The 23305-nt window shown below is 36.0% G+C and overlaps 1 protein-coding gene across 4 annotated transcripts in view; it reads right to left on the minus strand.

Annotated features, from left to right (window-relative positions):
- Positions 1-23305, minus strand: part of Fbl6 (F-box and leucine-rich repeat protein 6) — a 58864-nt gene that overhangs the window by 24745 nt on the left and 10814 nt on the right. For 3 of the 4 annotated variants that reach the window (XM_087340808.1, XM_087340809.1, XM_087340810.1), the window contains 6 exons: positions 19348-19511; positions 14207-14376; positions 11595-11735; positions 10241-10408; positions 8027-8246; positions 2022-2181 (listed from right to left, as the gene is read on the minus strand). In XM_087340808.1, coding sequence (XP_087196934.1) covers positions 2022-2181; positions 8027-8246; positions 10241-10408; positions 11595-11735; positions 14207-14376; positions 19348-19511 — 1023 coding nt within the window. Of the gene's footprint in view, positions 1-2021; positions 2182-5579; positions 6545-8026; positions 8247-10240; positions 10409-11594; positions 11736-14206; positions 14377-19347; positions 19512-23305 lie in introns of those variants that run through there. The other variant, XM_087340811.1, reaches the window with a different exon arrangement.

The raw sequence follows: 23305 nt of genomic DNA on the forward strand, positions 1-23305 counted from the left end.
GAAATGTTGGTAAACATCTATCAGACTACACAGCGCAACAACCCAGTAGACAGAAATCTTCATACTCACCGCTGTGAAAACCTCAAATCTTACAAGTACCTATTTCAACACCAGTGACTAGGCAAACACTGAGAAACAATACCTCACTGAATAATTTGAAGTAAGAGATAGTACATTTATGCTAAAAAATCAAAAATTATTATAGACAGAAACCACCTTGGCAATAACGTTCAAATTCCTGAATTTCCAAAATTGTAATCCTAATATCAAAATAAGAAAGCAACATATATAGAAGCGCAGTCTTTGTCAATGTTTTATCATGTTAAATACGGCAGAAATAATTACGTGTATTTCATACTTGATGAAAGATGACTGTAGTCACATCTCCATTATTCACATGTTAATTAAATGAAAATCAAGTACTTAAGTATTTGACATATAGGAAAAGGAAATATACATTCATGAATCTCTCTAGCAATCGCAGATCAATTTTGTGTTTCTGAAATTTTTTGAACATGCTATTCCAGCATTACAAAAGTTCTTATTGTTCTCAGATCCCAACTAAGAACACAGCTGCAATTTTTAGACATCAGATTAAAATTCTCAACTGACAGAGTAAGAATCCAGTAATCAACTAAACAGAAACATTAAAATGTATTCTATAAAGGATTCCCACAGATTCTTATTTACAGTCATATCAAATGAGACAAGTGCCTACCATAATTCCCAGAATAGAGAGTAACAGTTCTAAAATAAAAGTGCTGTTCAACAAAGATTGAGAATTGCCTTGGTGACTCTGAATAAATGGAGGCGGATCGCACGGTCTACGAACCGGCGACGCATCTTTCAAATGTCTGCCTTATCAACTGTCGATGGCAGGCTCTGCGCCTACCATGGTTGTAATTGAGAATGATGTTTTATAAAATGTTTGAAGTCTTGAGGGAACTTTCATTTATGGTGATAGGTAGCACTCGCAGTTGTGAGTCCGCATCTGCAGTTACATGGCCTTGCATGTTTAGTTGTGCTTGTGATGTGACCTTGATTACAAGCTATGATTGTCCTGCCTCCAAAGTCACACATCCATGATGATTGATGTTAAAAAAAGAACAACATGCCACAATTAAATTTTGTTATGGCTTAAAGAAAACTTCAATTTTTTAAAAGAGCCTCAGTCAATGAAACTTCAACAGTTCGATGAATTTAAAGAAGGTTGGGAATCATTTGAGAAACTGAGTGGGCTGGGAGCTCCTTCAACTGCAATTAACAATGTGACTGTGAATACCACCCCAGTTTTAGTGTGTGAGATCGACAAGTTACCATTAGAAAATTGTCTGACTGTAGGGAGTATGCACATTATCTTGAAGGATCATTCGATCATGTCCTGTATCTGTGCGAGATTGATTCCTAGAATTCTGATGTCCAAGTAAACTGCACTGAAGTCTGCGAGCTGTGGAAATCTTGTGTTGTAGAAGAGGGAAATAAGTGGTTATAATATGTTGTAACAAGTGATGAAACATGGATTAATCTGTATGATTCTGAGAGCAAGTAGCAAAGCATCCAGTGCTTCTCCTCAAGCTTTGAGGGGGGGTGGGGGGGTGGGGGGGAACAAAAACAACCGTATCTCTCAATAAGCTGTTAAAGTACGACAATAGTGTTTTTTGATTGCCATGGAATGATTTACATGCACACAGTACCACCTAAGACAACTATCATTTGAACTTACTACTGTTCAGTTCTCATGGACTACATCAGGAAAAACAACCGGAGCTTGTTAGATACTGGATGATTCATCATGGTAATGCCAAACCACATGTTGCACATATTGTCATTCAATTTTTGACAGGTAAAACCATTCAGTGTATTCCTCACCCTTCCTGAAGCCCAGATATAGTGCCTTGTGGCATTTTACTTTTCATTCCCTACACTAAAAAGGCAGCTACAAGGACAACACTTCCAAACTGCTCTGTTATCCCCAAAACATGTTACAGAAACCCATGTTTTAAAACAGAGAAACATTATACCTGAGAGGTGATTCTGCTCCTTGATCAGCAAGGGCCGTAACAGCCAGGTCCAGAGCCTGAGTAGCGGTGCTCCATGCAAGATCCACTTCAATTAAACTATGACTCCACTTCTGTGCTATCAGCTCCAAGCCTGAACTAGACAGTCTTGTGACATAACACCCTGAAATACAATTCCAACCAATTAATATTTTACAATTTCTGTACCTGGCTGTTAAGATATGGTTCTTAACAGATTCAATGACCATTATAAGATAGCATCCTGTTGTGGAGCATAATAACTAATAATGGTATTCTATCTATCACACAACAAATGTAAATATATATTACTACAACATAAACTTCATTATAATGATACAGTTGGAATAATCGCACAGTATACACTATATGTGGGTGCACCCACATCTACTGTTATCTGAATTATTTCTGCAATATCTAGAACATAAGTATATTTTTTAACATCCTGGAGAAACAGAAAATCAAAGCATATTATAGATAAATAGACAGCTCTCATTTTATACAACACTAATTTCACTAATATAAACACAACCCTTTCTAATTTTAACAGTCGGCACCAAGAATTACAGTTCACAGTGGAGAATAAAGATTGTCTGTTTCACATTAAAATTTGAAGTTAACTTTTATTCTAATGCTAGGCACAATGCAACTTCAAGAACAAATGACTTCAGTTACACTGAAATTACTGTTTGTCAACAACAAATATTTTATATTTTTACGTAATTATCGCTATCAGTATAGCGACTGACTACAGATGGGATGACTGAGATTTGATCCCTGACAGGGGCAGAGGATTTTTCCTCTAGCCTCTGCATCCAGACCAGCTCTGGGACCTACCCAGCCTCTTATCAAATGGGTGCCAGGGTCCTTCCCTTGGGGTAAAGTGCAGGCAGGGCCCATATCTAGTGTCGAGGTAAAGAATGAGTAGAAACTACACCTCTTCTCCCCCCAAATGCCTACATGGTGTATAGCAGAACAGCATTACCTTACTTTTTCACTTTTAATTATGTAATGTTCTAACTGATGACACACATATGCATTAATTGGCATGGTACAAGGTGGTGTAAAGAATGTTCCCGAATGGAAGTTTAAATAAAAGCTTGAATATTCATATAATGGTACATACATTTCTATGAATACAAAGAACAATTCATGGAGATTTATCCTTTATGGATTACATGCTCAATATGACCACCAATGTGTCATGCAGCTTCTGAAACACAAATGGCTATGTGATCACTCGATGGTACATGTCCTCCGTAATTTCACAACACATTTTAACAATCAAAGCCCAGGGTTGTATAAAAACTGATTTAAAAAACCCTCAATAATGCAATGTGTGGTGAAATTAAGGAGGATATGTGCCGTTGAGTGACCACAAATGTAGCATGACACAAAGGTTGTCATATTGAGCATGTAACCCATAAAGGATAAATCCATGAATTATTCTTTGTGTTCATATAAATGTATGTACCATTACACAAATATTACAGCTTTTATTTTAACTTTTAATTAGGTATCATTTCATTTGCCACCCTGCATATAAACTACCATTTCTAAGTGCCATTGTTGCAGCATGCCATGTTGTTTTTAGAGTTCCTTTCAAGAAAATTAAATTGAAACTAATCTCTGGTGCACTGCACCCCATAATAAAACCCCCTAAAAATACACTGACTACTGGGGTAAGTTATCTACTTAGTTATGGAGGAAGTAAACATGTTAAATTTTGACAATACAAGACAGCAGTACTTCATGTTTTAAGATCATAAAGACCAGTTAGCAGGATTATTTTTTTACTCTGTTTGTGCAGTGAGTTCATGACTGTGAAACTGACCCTCATTTAACTTTATTACTTTATTCTATGATGAAACCTGGTTCCATTTGCATGGATAAGCCCCCCACCCCCCTACAAAAAAGCACTAACTGGAGTTCTGAAAATTAGTAATTAATGTGCAATACCTCTACTAGTGTGCGTGTATGTATGTTTGTGTACCGAGGCAACATTTTCAGCACCTCCTACAATCTAAATATGTTGCTTGCTATAGAACACTATGAGCTTTAAATCCTCACATTAGCCTGAATGTCCAAAGACACTCAACACTTCTGTCTGCATACTCTCTGTACTGATGAAGGATTTGGGACAGGATGAAGTTACACATTTCCATGAATCCTCCGTCTCCTGCATAGCTTATGCACAACATTTTCTCTCAACCCAAAGATTTATAAATAAGACTGGAAAGGTATAATCGGTATTGGAATACACCTATTTCCACGTGCATTCTTTGTACCTGTGTTCTGAATGCTCATATCTAACAAAAATATACATCATACTACATATACACATATTACACAAGCATTAAAATAAGTATCATCTACATAAGCACATCAATAGATCAAAGAGGGTGTAAAAGCATATCTTTCCAAAATGAGACTGATTCAGTAACTCTTATCTATTTATCTTTTGTTCACAAAAGAAAGTGGATCAAATTGCAATCCAACTTTGTAATGTCCACTATTACCACTAAAATACAAAAGCATAAATTTTTAAATGTTTTGTTTCTTCTCTACTGATTCATTTGTTTATTGGGAACTAACTGTTAAGACAACAGCATAGATTGAAGAAGAAAAACTTGACTATGTTCTTACATACAGGGTATACACAAAAGAATGGTGCAGTTTCAAAAGTTAATAAAAAAATTATTTCTCACCTTACACGGACACAATATACACCGTCAGTGGCGGCAACTGTCCAAGTTTCTCATGCGCTATCAGCAGTTCGCTTCTCATGCTTACTGCGTGGCCGCGGTGCCAGTTTCAAAGATGGCGTTGCAGCAGGAGAAGGCTTTCTGTGTGCTCCGTTTTGAGGTGTCCCTTGGCCACCCCGTTCACCAGATCTTACACCGTGCGATTTCTTTCTTTGGGGGTTCGTTAAAGACAGCGTTTATGTACCACCATTGCCCACGTCCATCCATGAACTTCGTGATTGGATAACGCATGCACTGCAGGCCATTACAGCGGACATGCTACACCAGGTCTGGGATGAGTTTGATTACCGTGTGGATGTGTGTCGTGTGACCCAGGGTGCACACATTGAAGGATTGTAATTAACGCATGAGAAACTTGGACAGTTTCCGCCGCTGACGATGTATGTTGTGCCCGTGTGAGGTGAGAAATAAATTTTTTATTAACTTTTGAAACTGCACCATTCTTTTGTGTATACCCTGTATTATAAACTGATCTATAAATGCACTACTAAGAATACAATATATTTCCAAATGCATCTTAGCCTTTAAAGAAAGTGTATTCATAAAATAAATCTTATCTATGCCTTACTTAACATCAAGTTCTAACTCTGCATATCATGTTTCCTAATATCTTCTGTAATGTACCATCTAGGCCACTAGGCCTATTAGTGGCCACAGTTCCACAGAAAGTATCCCCCTTTAACAACAAAAATAATGTAAATCCGTAATAATGTAACACAATGTGAGTTAGATCTGCAGTAGCATAATGAACTCACGTGCAGGGAATAATGGGAATGAATCCTGGTCAAGTCAACATCTTTTATTTTTTCATGCAGCTGCCATGTATTACAATGTACAATAATTACTGTAAGAAAGTTGTGTATTTTTCTAAATCTATAACCACACATCGCTGCATGACCCTATATTAAATGATACTAATGTTGCTCCCACCTCACAAGTTCGTTGGTCTGTCATGTTGGTATTACTGACTGTGGGAAATTAAAAAAACATGAGTATAGGGTAGCTTCCAATAGCATAACATCCATACAAAATTCTGTCAAAGTCCATCCACTGGTTCTCAAGATAAATTATGTGGATGAACAAACAGATAGATGGATAGATATCTTCAGCCCAAAATGCATTCATTTTGTGCACATCAATGAATGCACAATAATATTGATGCTACATTAAACACAAAACCTCTTCATCAGCAACTCTTACTTCATGCTGACAGCAAGGCCACAGCTTCTACTTCTTAGACAGCAAATGTATATGAAAGCAGTAGCAGTGTGAATGGCAGTGCAGTACCCAAGATTTTGAAATAAAGTTCCAAAAGAAATAGTTCTATTATGTCATGGAGTGATGATGAAGAAGACCATTATGAAGAGAGACAGGATGAAACAGACATATAAAGGAAAACTATTAATGGAGATAGTGACAAGGCCTAAACCACATGAAAGATAGATAATTTGAAATGGATGAAACATTAAACTAGAACAGTGATGCGCAACCAGTGTTCTGCAGCACACCAGTGTGCCACGGAGGCCATCTGGATGTGCCACAAAATGTTCACCTCATACTATAATTATAACCATAATGAGATAAATAATTTTTATGTTGTTTTCTGCTCTGTCTCAGTTTTCATTTTCTTCATTAAGGTCGGGCAGACAAGATGTACTGAATGGAATTGGAAAACAGCACAACCACTTTGCAGCAAAACATGTGCACCTCCACTTTACTTTTATTGCTACTCTGTGCATTTTTCTGCAAAAAGAGGCAACAGTAAATCGAAACCACATAGCTATTAAATGGATTATAGATTTTAATAATTAGATAATTATTGATGTCTAGCCTTATTTTAAATCTAAGACTTTTTCTGCTCACATCCAGTGTTTGTAAATGATGGTCATATTCCATAAAAATATCTCATATGCAGTGGGTTGCAGAAAACTGATTTGAATACTGTGAAATAATTATATATAATCTACATCTAAAAATATGAATATGTATCTTTAAGTTTTAATGATTAAATGATATGTATAAATATAGTTTAACTTATTTCAAATAATGAATATATTTAAAGTAAATGACAATAATAAACATGGTTAATTATAAACATCTAATAGAACATTTTTCAGTTGGGGTCGATTTGTAAAACGTTGTCGTGGCCAACAAACACACACACAATATACAAAATCCGTGGCGTAACAGCTCCAGAGAGCCAAAGCCGACTAGCTTGACTGCTGGCCTCATGTTCACATGCCTAAGCAGAGGTGAATGATCATCCAACCAGATATAGGGTGACGTGTGGTCAGCACAACGAACCCCCAGCCATTGCTAGTTTTCCTGACTGGATTAAGCTACCCATTGTAGCTCCCAAATTTCCTCACAATGCTGGGTTGGCACTGGTCCCATACACTGGTCGAAAGCTCATGAGAAAATTTCTTCTCCACCGAGACTCGAACCAGCGCGCATTCCGTATCGCCGGTCCGAAGCATGATGCCTCAGACAGCACGGCTACGGCGTGAGACCAATATACAAAATGGGGTTGGTGGAATGACCAAGAAAGCAATAAACTTCAACAAGCACAGTCCTTCTTCAGAAGCTAAAAATATGTTAGTCCAACCAACCAACCAACCAAAAAAAGCTAACTAAGGGTGGAGTCCTGCGCAAGCGCAAGCATCGTCCCTTCCTAGGCGACACCATTCCTGTGCATGAGATGCATTGCTGGAAATGGTACACGGTCTTAAAATTTAAAACGGAAATTTTGCTATCGCTAACGGGGTTCCGTCGTGGTGGGAGCCTCGACCATTCAAACTGGGGTCTGTTGCTGCTGATGGGAGGTTATCCCGTCAGGCAACTTGTCCAAAGAATTTGGTTTGTTGGATCTCTGAGGTTTGAACCCAGAGAGGGAGGGGCCATTTCGGCTAAAGGCCTCTGCGGCTTGGGGGGGGGGGGCGCCCCTATTAAATTATACCCTGGCATTCGCCTTACAACTGAGGAAAAGCACGGAAAACCTCAGTCAGGGTAGTGTGCAGTTAGTCAAGAAATACCACATATTTTATAGAACCCAGAGGTTCATTACCATGTTCACAAAAGCCTCCAACCAGCACTAGAACTCAATGTAAGTTAAAAAAATGTCTTTTTAACTAATCATAAAGTCATATAGAATGCTCAGCTTGACTACTAACTATTACTTCATGATAATCCACCAAATTTTACAAGCTGTACACCAACAGAACTTACCAGAAAGAAAAAGATGCTCTAAATCCCAAGCTGGAACTCTGACTAAACTTGAATCTGAAACTCGTGAACATCCCCGCACATCCAACAACTTCAGCTTATGAGAACTTTTCAAGATTCTTTCAACAGAATTGTCATCCATGACAGGTGTTGAACAGAATCCATCCACTGCATTACCAGCTACACTCAGCTCCTCCAGAGCTGGAAAACCAGGGGATGCAACCTATGGAAAGATGTCATAAAAGAAAGTTTCTGTAATTACAGAAGAAAATATTGCAGTTTTTGGTAAATAATTCAGAGAATTTTAAACCAAATTAATCAAAATCACATTAGTGGGTATAATGAAGCCTCTTTGGGCATTAAGACATGTTGGTATGCGATAATTTTCAACATTTCTGAGACTATCTCTGCCTCCATCAGGGACTGACACGACATGATATGTAACTGTTTGTTGCAGGACAAGCTACCATAACATATGCATACAACAAGCAGTTGGCTTCTGAAAAGCAACGTAAAGAACTAAAACATCAGACCTTTGAACAGCGATGTAAAGAAGTAGAATATCAGATAGAGACAGCGCTCAGGAAGGAGCGGGTTGCTCTAGTGAGATAAAACTGTCAATACATTAACAATAACAATGTTATATTAAAATCTCCCAAAAAACAAAATACATAAAACCAAAATTTTTAGCATATTTTTATTATAAGGTGTTCTTCACACTCTACTCTAGTATGGGCCAGTATGTATGTCTGTCTGTGGCAGTTTTCTGTGAGGGAAAGCAACCTGCATTACTGGGGGGGTTTCTGTTGCACAACAGGAAAAGAGGTCATTGTTCGAACACACCGTTCCACACATCATCATAACATTAGTGCAAGAATGGCCTAATGTGCAGCAATTGACCTTGAGTCACAATATTGAAAGAATGATCTAAGATCACATCAATGCAATAATGACCTCCATGACGTGGAGTGAAGAATACTCTGGAAATGTCAGTGTACTTTCAAAGTACACATCTTTCCAGTCTTGCTTTTATTGGCATGCTAGGCCTATGGTATCAAGTAAGTGTATGTTTCCCCCACAGTAATATCTGAAACCCACAAAACACTTTCATAATACATAACGAGAACATCAATTCATATTCAGGGCTGGCACAAGGGTATATGGCACTCATGGTGAACCTTAAGCCTTGTGCAATCCACCAATTAACTGTGTACATTAGTATGAATAAAACTTCTACATCTGTAATTTCAGACTGTCTTCATGATAAAGGAGAACAATGTGATACCAGTGTTGAATGTGCACTGTCATTGTTCTACACTTCGTACAAAATATGTACTAAAAGAAATACATATCAGAATTTAGAACCTCTAAAGAAAACAAGTATAAACAAATTACTGAACAGAAGTGAAACAGACCTGATATGCAAGTGACATAACAACTAAAGATGCCCATTGAGAAGACAATCTGCTTGTCAGGAAATTTACCACAACTGGTGACTTCATTACACATACATCAACCATTTAAATATAATATCAAGTAAAGTTGGCGGTATATTAGACAGCTGCAAATGCAAACACACATTTACTCTTTCCTTCCGTTTTTCTCTTATATTCTATGTTACGCTATCTTTCTTTTATTAATTTAGTTCTTCCCACCCCCAAATTTGGCCAACCTAGGAGACAGCCTTGCTTTAGTTAAACCAGCCATGTTACAGCCAATAAAAATACCAACATGGCAGCCACGAGACACTGTGGGGTGTAAGCACCACTGACTTCACTGAGCATATGTTTCTTCTGAAGCTAGTAGTTACTCAGTTGGCCAAGAAATTGCCTGCCTCTTATGAAATCTGAAGGTTCACTACTATGTTCACAAGAACCAATTAAAGGATCCTATATGGAACCATCTGAATCAAGTCCAAATCCTTTTATAATCCACTTTGAACCCGCACACCTTGAGAACAATGGTGAGCATGCTAATCACTAGTCCACTGAGGACAACTCCTGTCTCTCCTAAATGTTGGTAACCACCTACAAGATTACATGGTGTCACAACCCAGTTGACAATGATCCACACTGTCACCACTGTGAAAACCTCAAATCTACTATGCATGAAGAGACAATTATGGATGTTAAAAGCAAAACATTCACTAGAGAGTGCATATACTGTAAAATGAATGACAGCTTAAATTTTATGTTACATAAGTCTGTAGATAATTACCTGTTCCTTTAGCGTTGCAGTTGAAAGGGCAATCTGACTATTGGTTATTCTCAACACTCGTAGTTTCTGGCAACCTTCTTGCAATTTTTCAACGTGTAGTGGGGCTGTAGTATGAGCTACAGTTCGAAGATTTGACAGGTCAAGAACTTGTAAATTGGGACAATGAGCCTATAAGAAATAAAGCAAAACAATAAATCTTTCAATATAAAGATAATCTGATGTTTAAACACAACAACACTTGTTAACATGACAGAAAACTAATACCAGATTGATTGTCTGTAGGTATGTTCCTGAACTCAAGAGTTCAAATAATTTTACTCTGAAATATTACAAGCTTGATGAACTACTGTATGACTGTTAAACTGTAATAGAGTAAACATTTTTTTTATGATGGACATATGATTTTCCATATTAGTTAACTCCCCTTGTGATAAACCTACAGCATCATTATATCCTTAAAGAACATCATACTCATATGAGAAACCAAGAAATTGATTAAAGCAGGAACATGTTATGCTAAGCTATAACTTGTGCTTGTTTCTGATGTGTAAATTTAATTCAGTTCTTTATTATAAGTGTGCTGCATCAAAAGCAAGAAGGAAAATTACAGATACAGCACAATAGAACACAATAATAAATATAGTAAAACAAGAAACAGATTATCAAAAAATGGCATGAGTGTAGAGAATGTTAAAATGGAAAGGTAATACATCAGAACTTTTGTAATAATAATTAAATTAAATTAAGTCAATTAGATTAAATGGAGAAGAAGATAAGCAAAACAAACAAGGTACTAAATCAGAGAATGCATACAACACATAGTCAACGGCGAGAAGAGGTGTGAAAAGGGAAAAAGATATATAGATTTATATTAAATGTAATTAATATCTAACAATATGGATAGTAACACAGTTATTATAGAATGTGATATAAGGAAACAATAATTGTTACCACAATTAACAAAAATTAAATACCCACTAAGATCTCCTCTGCCTTCTTTTTGTCTCTGTGCATAAAACACAATAATGTGTATACTGTATGCTATGACAAATCAGTTTGAAACACTGCAACCTTTCTTCCAATTCAAAAGACTAATATGACATAACCTCCTATTAAATATTTTAAGAATCTCTACAAGAAGCCAATTTTTCTTCACTTATCTCACAGATAAAGGTTGTTCCAAACTGCCTCACCACAGCAACAAGCATTACATCCTTTATTAAGTACCAACAAATAAGACATAGGCCTATAAGCATGATTTTCAAATGTTGCCAGCATTCAGTAGTACAGATTACCAATAATCCATTATCACCTACATTCTCACATCTTATTAACAGACTCTAGATGTACTTACGGCTATAGCTGTTATAAGCTGAGGTATTGCTGCAAGCCTGTTATTTGCTAATATTAGATGGGTCAGTCTATCACCCATTGTTTTTGTGAGATGGCTTATTGAAAGTAGTGATATAGCACTCCGTGTGTGGTTGGTTTCAGGCTAAGACAAGGAAATAACATTCCATTAACAGTCTATATGCAGAATGTTTATAGATGTAGAACTGAAATAAATTTCAATTCATATGTCTTAATATACAAACATACACACATCTAAAATACTGTCTCCTTCACTTCACATTTGGGAGGTCAATAATGACCTTGACCAAATTATCAGCAATGACAGTCAAATCTTAGTAGCTCAGTATTATATAATTCAAAATACCAATTAAAAACTATGAGTGATATCATTCTAAATCTATAAGGTTTACATGTTTTGCAGTGTTCTCAAAAACATGCATCTTTGTATTCATATTTCAAAGCCTACAAATGAATTCATGATTAGCTCCAGAGATATTATAATCAAGACATTTTGCTTTAAGAAGCATTAGCTTGTATTTGCGGACCACTGGCATGCTACTCAGTTACAAATATGATGGTATGGAAAGAAAAAGTAAAAAGTATCCTGTTCATCATGTATGTATATTTTGTATGATCTGAAGATTTCACAGCGACTAAGTATAATGAATTCTTCTCAGGCTACCAGCCACAGCAGGTGGTTGAAAGGTGAAAACACCAACATTTCAAGAACCATCTTCGTCCTCGTCCTCGAAGTACTGAAGTACCCTATACCCTGAAGATGAGGAAGATGGATCTTGAAACACTGGTATTGTCACCTTTCAACCACCTGACACAACTAGTAATCTGAGAAGAATTCAATTTGTATATTCATCTTATAAACATATATTTATAATATTGGTACATGTATGCAGAAAGTTCCTTCTAATTTCCTTAAGTTTGTGCCCACAGGTCCCATATCAACAAATGGAGTATCCTTTTAGAAAGACTATGTATTAACCATCAATCCAAAAGCCGTGCTGTCTTGATTAGAATCTGCAGTTATGAATGTGGTAAAATTATCAACAATGCTAGCAATTTTTGGCTCAATTCAAAGCATATAAACTCTTTTCTCCAGATTTTTGAAGGGGTTGGCAATTTCTTCCCCAAAAACTACACATAATTTAAAAGCTCTTTTTGAAACAGGACATCAGTATAAACTGGATACTGTAAAACCCACATTTTAGTTAGACAATATCTCCAAAACCACAGAATATCTTCCTGATTTGTAATGATTCAGCAACAATGAATGTGAGTATATTTTAAAACAAAGTAACTCTCAAGTTTGTACCGTTACTGGCTACGTAATATGATGTACTATCTCGTGTAAATAGAATAAGACAACTTTAATGAAAACATTCATGTAATACAAATTTGTCTTCAACAATAAGGTAGGTGCTTGGCTTAAGTAATATTATTCAACAGACTTTCAGTGTGCATTAAAAGGGGCTAGTGAAACTGCTAGAAGTAGTAAATATGACAATCCTTTGATGTTCAATGAGAAGAGAATGATCTGCTGAAAAAGGATGTTTTGATTATGTCAATGCTGACAGACCTATAATGTCATGAAATTTGTTCTTAACAGACTTTAATGTAACGATTATAACAAATTTACAAGCCTGGTTTCAGTCATATCTAAAGTATTATTACATTTTTTTCTTTTTGAAGTATCAAACCTTTAAAAAAACTTAAAACATTGCCAAGCTCTAAAAAATAGTCCCCTGAAGCCTGTGATGCTGATTCATGTTGCATGATAAAATGGAAGTGCTCACTTCAGTCAATTCTTCAAATGTTTCCAATATAAATTACATGTTCCAAATTTTTGTTCAGGAAAAACTCAGTGACATAAATCTAATGCTTTTATTTTACTCTAAATAATTATGACTGGTTCTGTTACTAGCGCACATCCCAAAAAAAGCTTTTAAAAGATAAAATTAACCACAAATAACTATGGCACAGGAATGCTTACCATGACTTACAACTTTTTCAATACAGAATGACACAGCTTAAGTGAAGGACTCTTAAGAAATCTAGGGTGAATTCAGTTCTGAGAAAAACAAATAAAGATGCTTCCCATCATGGTTGACTGTCTCTTTCACAGAAATGTCATTAATTTCATGGCTTATAAATGCCAGACTGTATGGAGGGGTGATTCCACAGCTTAGATATTATTTTCAAAATTACTAAAGTTCAAAAGACATCACTTGACATGCTCTAACTTGCAATTTTCTCCTCAAGGGCCAATATTAATCTATCTCACCCACAGCTCCACAATTCACTGTTACCCATGGGTGTACCAAAATTAAACAGAACACTAATAATATTTACACGCATTTTTATGTATCACTGTTAAATATCATCTTACTATTGGTATTCTTGCAGTTTTATAAGTGTTTAATAGATTTTAATTTCTCAGTATTATTGTATTACAATGATTCAAAGCAAGTACATGAATGTGAACTGTTTAAATATTTACTGAACGAGTCAGAGTCCTAAGATACACTAACCAAACAACTTTTCTTGTAATATTTAACAAATTATTAAGTACCAAAGAAAAATTACAAGGGAAGTTCTTACATTGATGCTTGAGAGATCAAGTCGTGAGAGAAGTGGGCATTTAGCAATGAGAAACTTCAGATGTTCTGAATTTAGCCCTTTCCAACCTGTCATGTTGAGTCCTCGGAGATCTTGGCAACACTTGGAAATAACATCCAACACCGGTTCTATAGGTGTAAACTTCCAGCCACCTGTCACAATATCACACATTTATTTACTTCAAACAAATGCCAGTGCAATGACATATAAATGAAGATTCTAGCCAAATAATAATTCATTTCACATAATATTTAATGATGCTATATATACTTCTGAGGTTATACACACCACACTATGTACTTCATATGAAACAAATAGTACACTGGGAGTTATTTAGGAATTATGTGGTTTTATCTTATTTTAAAGTTACAGCAATTACCTATACATTATATTTGTTTCTTACAACAGTACCTTCCTTAATCATTCATATACAGAAATTACCCTAATTGAATGTTATAAAACTTAAATTAGGATGACTAGATTTCTCATTCCATGCACTAATGTCACAGAGATTTTTAAGAAGAGAGATAACAGACATAAACAAAATTTTCTGTAGAGCAGAACAAAACAAATTACCAAGAGAAATAATACAAAATACAATAAATAATATTTGTCTTACACACAGAATAGATATAACTGTCTTTGGGTATTTACGAGGGTCGCTCATTAAGTAATGCCCCACATTTTTTTTCTCAGCCAATAATGAAGATAGAAAAGTGTACTTTTACATGCTTGAGATTTGATGTTTCCCGCGTTCGTGTACGGAGTTTCAAATGATTCCAACCAATGGCGGAGCTGTAGTGAACTGTTAAAATGGCGTCTGTGAACGACTCTCGTTACAAGCAACGAGCTGTAATTGAATTCCTTGTTGCTGAAAAAGAAACGGTGGTGAACATTCATAAACGTTTGTGTGCTGTGTATGGAAGCTGTGCAGTCGATAGGAGCACCGTTGGTCGCTGGGCTAAGAGAGTTAAAGCTTCAGGAAGTGAAGAAACCGAGCTCCGTGATCTGCCGCGCTCTGGGCGTCCTGCCACAGCCACCACTCCAGACATGTTGAACCGCGCGGATGCCATTATTCGTGAGGATCGGCGCATCACAACTCGACAATTGGCCCAACAGCTTTCAGTCAGCAATGGAAGTGTGATTGCAATTATCCAGGCTCTCGCATATTCGAAGGTGTGCGCAAGATGGGTTCCACGAAGTCTCACAGCAGACCACAGGATTCAAAGGAAAACGATTTCTTCTGAATTGTTGGAGCGTTTTGATGCTGAGGGAGAGGTCTTTCTGTCCCGGATCATTACAGGTGACGAAACCTGGATACACCACTTTGAGCCAGAGACAAAAAGGCAGTCAATGGAGTGGCATCATCCTCAATCACCGAGAAAGAAGAAATTCAAGACAACTCCCTCCGCCGGAAAAGTCATGATGACTGTCTTTTGGGACAGTGATGGGGTCATTCTTGTGGATGTGATGCCAAGAGGTGCGACCATCAATTCAGACGCGTACATCAGGACCCTGAAAACCCTCAAGAAGCGTTTTCGACTAGTTCGGCCTCACAAGCATCCAGCAGAAATTTTGCTCCTGCACGACAATGCACGCCCTCACACAAGTCTGAGAACCCGGGAAGAAATCACCAAATTGGGTTGGACGGTGCTACCCCATCCACCCTACAGTCCAGATCTGGCACCCTCCGACTTTCATCTCTTTGGGCCACTTAAAGATGCTATCCGCGGAACAAGATTTGAAGATGACGAGAGCGTTATTCAAGCAGTGAGGACATGGCTACGTGCACAGGACAAGAGCTGGTACCGGCAAGGCATGCATGCACTTGTTCCACGCTGGCGTAAAACCGTACAAGTTGATGGGGACTATGTGGAAAAATAGTATGTGTAAAGGAAACATTGATTTATATTGTCACTAAATTTGAGCCATCTTGAATAAATATGTTCTGAGGAAAAAAATGTGGGGCATTACTTAATGAGCGACCCTCGTATGTATGTTTGCTTCTTGTTCAAGAAGGGATCAGCCAATTTTCTGCAAACTTAGCATGTTTACACCTTGAATCTAGGACACAACCTGATTCAGCCACAGTTCCCTGCAGTAACAATTATTATTTTAAATAAACAAATGTACCAAGTCTCAACATTCAATTACATATATGTATCATCAATACCATAGATACTGGCAAATTTTCATATATTGAAATCTAGTGTGAATATAATGCATCTAGCAATTTTCAGTCTTCTTTCATTTTTTAATAAAATATAGTAGGCTTATGAGATCACTGTACTGTCTGTGTGTGTCAGTTTCACTTTTAAAGCAGCCAACTGACTTTAATGACATTTGGTATGAAAGTTATGCCATTGGGAGATCATCCAAACTTTCCTTCTTCTTCTCCCTACGTTGTTTCCATGTCCTACAAATCATCTAACAAGACAATCTCTCCACCTATCTCTGTCTTCCCAAAGCTTTCCTCCTTAATTTTATTATCTATTTTCTTCGATGTGACAACTTCCCTAACCTGCTGTTCCTGTCTTAAACACAGACTTCCTCCTTGGTGTCTTCATTTTAGTTTTGTGTTGAACTTCTTTAAGATTCACTCTTCCTTCATTGTTAAAACAAGCCCACATACCATCTTGTTCAATTATTAATTTATCTTTAAATTCTACTATTTATCAAATTTAAAATTCTCGCTCATTTGGTTTCTCCTTCTACAACTCTTAAAATCATTGAAGATAGCTTCTACTGGGTTGTAGTGCCATGTAGTCTGGTAAGTTTAACATTGTTTCAGAGGTTCTTGCTGACTCCACCAACATTCGGGCAGCAAGGACCTCTGAAATACTAGTAAACTTCTACCAGACTATAGATGACAACCACCTTTGTACTCAAATCCTACATAAAAATCCTAATTCATTCTACCATTAATCTACTAATATCTCGTCCATGTTTCCTCCCCATACAATGATATGGACATTTAGTAACTATACATAAATAATTTTGTGTAAGACTTGAGGTTCTCACAGCGGTGAGTATGAAGATTTCCGTCTTCTGGGTTGTTGCGCTGTGTAGTCTGGTCGATGTTAACCAACGTTTCAGAGGTCACACTGCCTCCGTCATCAGGGCGATATTCATCGCACAGCGCAACAACCCAGAAGACGGAAATCTTTATAAATAATTCTTTTCATTCTTACACACTTCCCATTTCCAGAGCATAACCCTAAATACCTGTTAAAATCATAATGCATGTTTTATTCTTTTTGTAATTTCTTCTTTAAGACTTTCACTTACCATTTACCACTTTCTTTATTTCATGATTATTACATTTTATCTTTCCGTCTCCTGTCTTTCGATTTAGTTTTGTAACCCTACATCTTTAAACTGATATTAAATCCAAAATTTAATGTAAAATCCCTCTAAAATTCCTTTTTAAAAATGCTTTCATTTTGTTCCCATATAATTATGTTATCTGCAAATATCACAGCTTTGGTCCTCCACCAACTTGTCCGTCTGTTACTCTTCTTACTCTCTCATCCATTACCATGATAAACAGCAAAGTGGATAAAACGTTTTCTTAACCCCTCTAAATATCTGAAAACTTTCAGATTTTTCCCCATCTATGAACATGCTATTTTCACATCTGTCCTGTATTCTCTTCATTCACTATGGAAAACTTTATTCACTGTAATACTTTCCATATTTCTTGTCTGTTTATATTATCATATGCCCTTCTAATATAAATAAAAGCCAAATATGTACTTTTTTCAAACTTTCACCTGTTGTAGCTACACCTGCTAAAACCATTCTATCTATTTGACAAACTGTACACATATTACAACTCGAGAAGAGCTGAAGAGATTTTCATTAAATTTTATATTGAGAAAGTTTTACCAATATTTGTCAACAGACTCCAGTTTTGGTTAATAATGGTCAACAACAATGGGCATTTTACATGAAGGCTTACATGTATTTTTGTGCACAAAAGTGATGGGTACAGAATTCCTCTGCCATTCACAAAGGTCAGATAAAATTCTTGTTACCATGCTAGAACTGTTATACTGTGTGTACATTTCCCAACGTATTCTATTAAAATTCTTATTAAAATGTGAAAATCTGTTCAGCAATTATCAAGTTGCAGACAAAGATATATTAATAGGCGGTCTGCAGAGATGCATACTTGCTTAATAACAACAACGTGCAACACATTCAGAAATCCAAGCAATAAAAAAACCAATCCCATAATTCAATCCTATGATTCAAACCTATCACCATCTAGAAACAAGCCCAGAATGTTAACCCATGAGCTAAATTGCATGTTACAATACTATTTTATTATAAACTTATAGTTACAACTAGTAAGCTATGCAGTAGGAAAGTGTAATTCTGCCCAACTCCTTGTATCTCCATCAGTTATAGGAACACAGTAGCTACACAAATTTGTGAGACAAAAATAATACTATCATAACAAAATCTTATGTCTTGAAATTAATTATAGTGACAGACAGGTTTAAAAAATATACAGTTTTTATTAGCTTTATTTTAAAGAAATAGAAATAAACATGTGTCACCAACACAAAACATTTCCACATGAAAGATACGGATGTCTATCATTGTAAACTGAGATGTAAAGTTGGTATTGAAACTCAAATGTCTAATTGTTTGAAAACCTAAAATCAACAATGCCAATGGTAAATACTTTTAAAAAGTTAATAATTATACAAACTCTAATGCAGTCTCATGCAAAGTGAACTCACTCTTCCAGGTCAGCTGGAGTCTTAGTGCATTCAGTCTTTGTCCTTCATGCAACTTCATGTATTTTACCCTGTATGACACTGACCATAATAAAAATTATGATAAATTAATTGATACTTTGATTTAATGATGCTTTCTGAAATGCATTAGTTACACAGTGCAAATGGAAGGATGACTAGGAATGATGAATAAAAAAATATTTAGAAGAAAGCAATCATAACCTATTTTAAGGTTAAGTGAGGAAAAGTAACAGAATGAAACCACATCCAATAGATATATGGCAATATAATCAGAGTAACTTAAAGTATTCTGAAATTTCTGTTGTAGTTCTAGATTTGGTGCAAATAAAATATTAAACACAGCAGTAAACTTACCAACATTTAATTCCTGAACTCTGGCAAGCCTATTCTCACACAGCCATCTTACAGTTTCACTAGTCTTATATTTGTCCTTGACACAAGGGCTAGCTAGATCAATGTTATACCATAAAGAAGGTGAGAGTGCCACATCCCGCCACAGACTGCAAACTCGACACATCCTGAAATAAACAATTCATTTGTATTGGCTTCGAAGATACTGTATACCTACCTTATCGGCGACTATACACAGTACATTCCAAATGACATTTTAAGAGATATATGGTAATATGATTAACAACAGTGATATATATAAAAATAATGTTACATTTCCAGTACTGAAATATGAGGTTTTCACAGCAGTGAAAATGTTGTGTCTTCTGAGTTTACAGTGTGTAGTCTTGTACACAGATGGCATTACACCTACAGGACTATACAGCAGTAACCCAGGAAATCACAACTGACATCTTCCAATATTAGTTACAAGTTACTTAAGAATATGTTAAACAGAATGTTATCTTCTAAACTGCAAGTCTGAAAATAAAATGGAAGAGAAAAACAAATTACTTCTGCATAATATATGGATACTGTTAAACTCACAACAGGTGCCACGAAAATAGGTTTACAAGATACTTCTAAATCATGAAGAGATAAAAGTTAAGGAAAACAACACTGTTTAATAATACCTCACTATTAAAAAGTTCTTTAATTTACAATACCAGAAACATTATCTCAAAAATATTATCACAAGAAACCCAGTTCACAAAATAACAAAATCACTCAAGTTACACTAGCCACTAAGCACAGGGTGTTCTTGTCGCATGAAACATATTATAAACTGTGTGTCAAATACAAAAAATAAAGGTCTTTCATATATAAGTATGTTCTCAGAAAGAAAGAAAGAAATACACTGAACAGAAATGGATCTCTGGTTTTGTGAAGCTTCAGTATTTGGGGATGAGCCATAACAAATGTTGATGGTTATCCAATGTTTCAACAAACACTGAAGCCTTATAGAGAGCAGATGGTTGGTGGCAAGCTGGATGGGACAAAAGAGATTGGTGGACTATAGGAGCAGACTGCTATCCACACAGTTGTGAAAAGAAAGTGATGTAAAACTTTTCAGGGATTACATGATGAGAAGAGAGAATCCACCACCAGTAAATACAACATAGATGGTACCATTTGGCATCAGCATACCATGCGGTAAGTTACTAAAAAAACTTTGTCAATTTTGCTGTTGTTCTTTCTTGCTGCATTGGGTAAATGTATAAATCTAAGGTGGCAGCATTCATTTATGTAAAGCATACATACACATTCTTCCTTTGCATAATGCATACATCCAAAAAATCTATTGCTTTTAAATAAGAATTATTTTGATCTTCTTAAGCTAAATTAAAGTTGAAGACAAAGATACTAAATTAACAGGGGCACAGTGTTCATGTTAGCCTGACTAACATGATTAACATGAATGCACCACCCTTGTAAATTTGTGATTTCTTATGTCACTGCTAAGGCTGAAAGGGTTAAAGATGATCAGTGGAAACTTAAATCTAAAATGATGTAAAATTTTAACCTGATACAGCATGAAGTTAAGGCATATAATTTGTAGACAGTGACCATAAATTAATTAGGATGTTTTAAAGGCAATTATATATGATGTCAGTATTGATTCACTACATAAATGACGGCAACATTTCTTAGTAAGATGTGGTAACAGTGACACATTCAATGTTTAATTTTTAGGTTCTGTAGAAAACCTCTTTAGAGCAATGTTTTGGTTTTAACGTGAGAGTATATTTTTTAAATAACTTGTGCACTTCCTTAGCCTATTACTTTTGTATTTTATTCAAAATAGAAACCTGACAAAAATATATAAAATGAAACTCTTCTACTAACACAAATTTAGAGCATGTACATCCAATCTTGCATATACAGGTGTGTTGATTTCAAAATCTTCTGGAACAAGATCCATATCTCAAGTCTAACAGCATTAAGATGCCCAAATACCCAGTACAACCATAACACAACTACTTTTTACCTGGTCTACTAAGCCTTCATGGTTTACAGTTTAACGTCTTATTGACACAGATTAAAAATGAGATTTGTTTCTTTGGTGGTTGAAGTTTGGATTGTAATCTTCCAGGTGGTGACACTGTGTATTCATGTAGGTGATAACAAAATTTAAGAGGAACCTGCTGCCTCCCTTTTCTTGGTAAAAGTGACATGAGCTAGGATGATGGTGAGCTTGATATCTATTGTTTTACTTATGGTCTGATCTAGGCATATAGATTTTTGCCACAGTTATAGTGTAATGTACACACATGTGATGACCCAAGTTGATGCTACGTTCTGCCTGAGATGATTTTTCTGATTTTTTTGTGGTTTATAAAACAATTGTCAGTATCTCTGATTATACAGCACCCAATAACAGAACGATTAATGAATGAAGAATCAATAATGATATCAAGGAAGTAATCATGGCCTAATTTAAGGTACTGTTCTTGCATTTTCCTGGATGGGCAGAAAAACCACAAAAACCTCAGTCAGGATAGCTGGAATATGAATCCAGGTCCTTCCAGATATGAAGTATAAGTGTTAAGCACTTGCCCACATTTGATTACAGACATGCCAACAGTTCTCTTTGACATAGGATGCAGAACTGAAACTTGCACCAAACAATACATGTCCACCTTCATCGTGTGAAAAAATCAGCTGTGGCAGAGAACCATGATGTGGGTTAACACAACCATCTATATGACACCAGTACTCTGGCCCCCTCTTAATTACAAAAGAAACCATACACATGGATTAGATCATCAGGGAAACTACAGATATCAATGCTTGCATTTTCTAATAATGGTGCAACATGATGTGTATAATTTTTCCATTGGACTTATCAATCAAGTTTTTAAACTACAATGTCTCAGAAGGTGGTTCTACTTCCCTCTTAAGGTAATCAGTGGGGGCCAAAAGGTCTACTTTCTTAGACTCCCTGGCCAAGCTAGTCTGAAACCTGAACCAAATATCATATACAGGTGTTCAGTACATTCACCATAATTTTTAAAGAAAATTGTGCCTATTGGTCAAATGTTAAAATCATCCTGATGGGTGGGTGGAAAATAATACAAATATTAGGAACCATAAACTGTCTGTCTCTTCAAACAACTCACTTGGTGAAATTCAAACAAAGTAAATCCAACATTTATTCCGTATTTCAAGGTAACTGGTAAGTTGCTGATTCTGACAGTACTTCATGAGCATTCACTATAATATTACATCACCCACGAGTTGCACATGCAAATAGCAACTACTTCCTGCAGCATAGAAGATCATGTGTTGTGTCACCTGGGTGTGCACACACATCCCACTCTTGTGCATATAGTTTCCAAACTCCTTTTGAATGACATGTGGAAAACAAAGCTCCCAGACCCATCTACACGAATCTTGGCAGAAGATAGGACCTACATATGAGTGCTGAAGCAAATCAAATTATTTAGTTTGAGTAGGAAAGTGAGTTGATTGTTAACCAAGCTGGTTGGTGGGACACAAAGAAAAGAAGCAGTGTACAACATGTGTAACCGACTGTCAGAAGAGAATACCAGTGTGAAACCAAGCAACAGTTTGAACAATCAAGATTTGTGATTCATAACTGTGAAGAACTGTTATCAACAGAAGTTATTTATAATGACTGTGGGGAAAAATAAATCAATGTTGTGAAAAAGGAACCCATGAGTCAACTAGTGATTAATGTTTCAATATTACATTTAATATTAGATTTAACCCTTTAAATTACAAATTTCATCAAAATAATATATAATAATCCCATTCCAGCCTGCAAGAAAACATACCTCAATACTGTTACAAACTTCAGTTTCTTATGATGCTTAGGAAAAGATTTGTTGTTTATTCTGAAAACCATATACGTAAAACCCATAAAAGGGATATGTTGGCACCATGTTGAATGACTGAATTA

The sequence above is a fragment of the Zootermopsis nevadensis genome, unplaced genomic scaffold (assembly GCF_977971745.1).
Source record: "Zootermopsis nevadensis isolate Lab colony 2312 unplaced genomic scaffold, Znev_1.0 Znev_ptg000061l, whole genome shotgun sequence".
NCBI lineage: Eukaryota > Metazoa > Arthropoda > Insecta > Blattodea > Termopsidae > Zootermopsis > Zootermopsis nevadensis.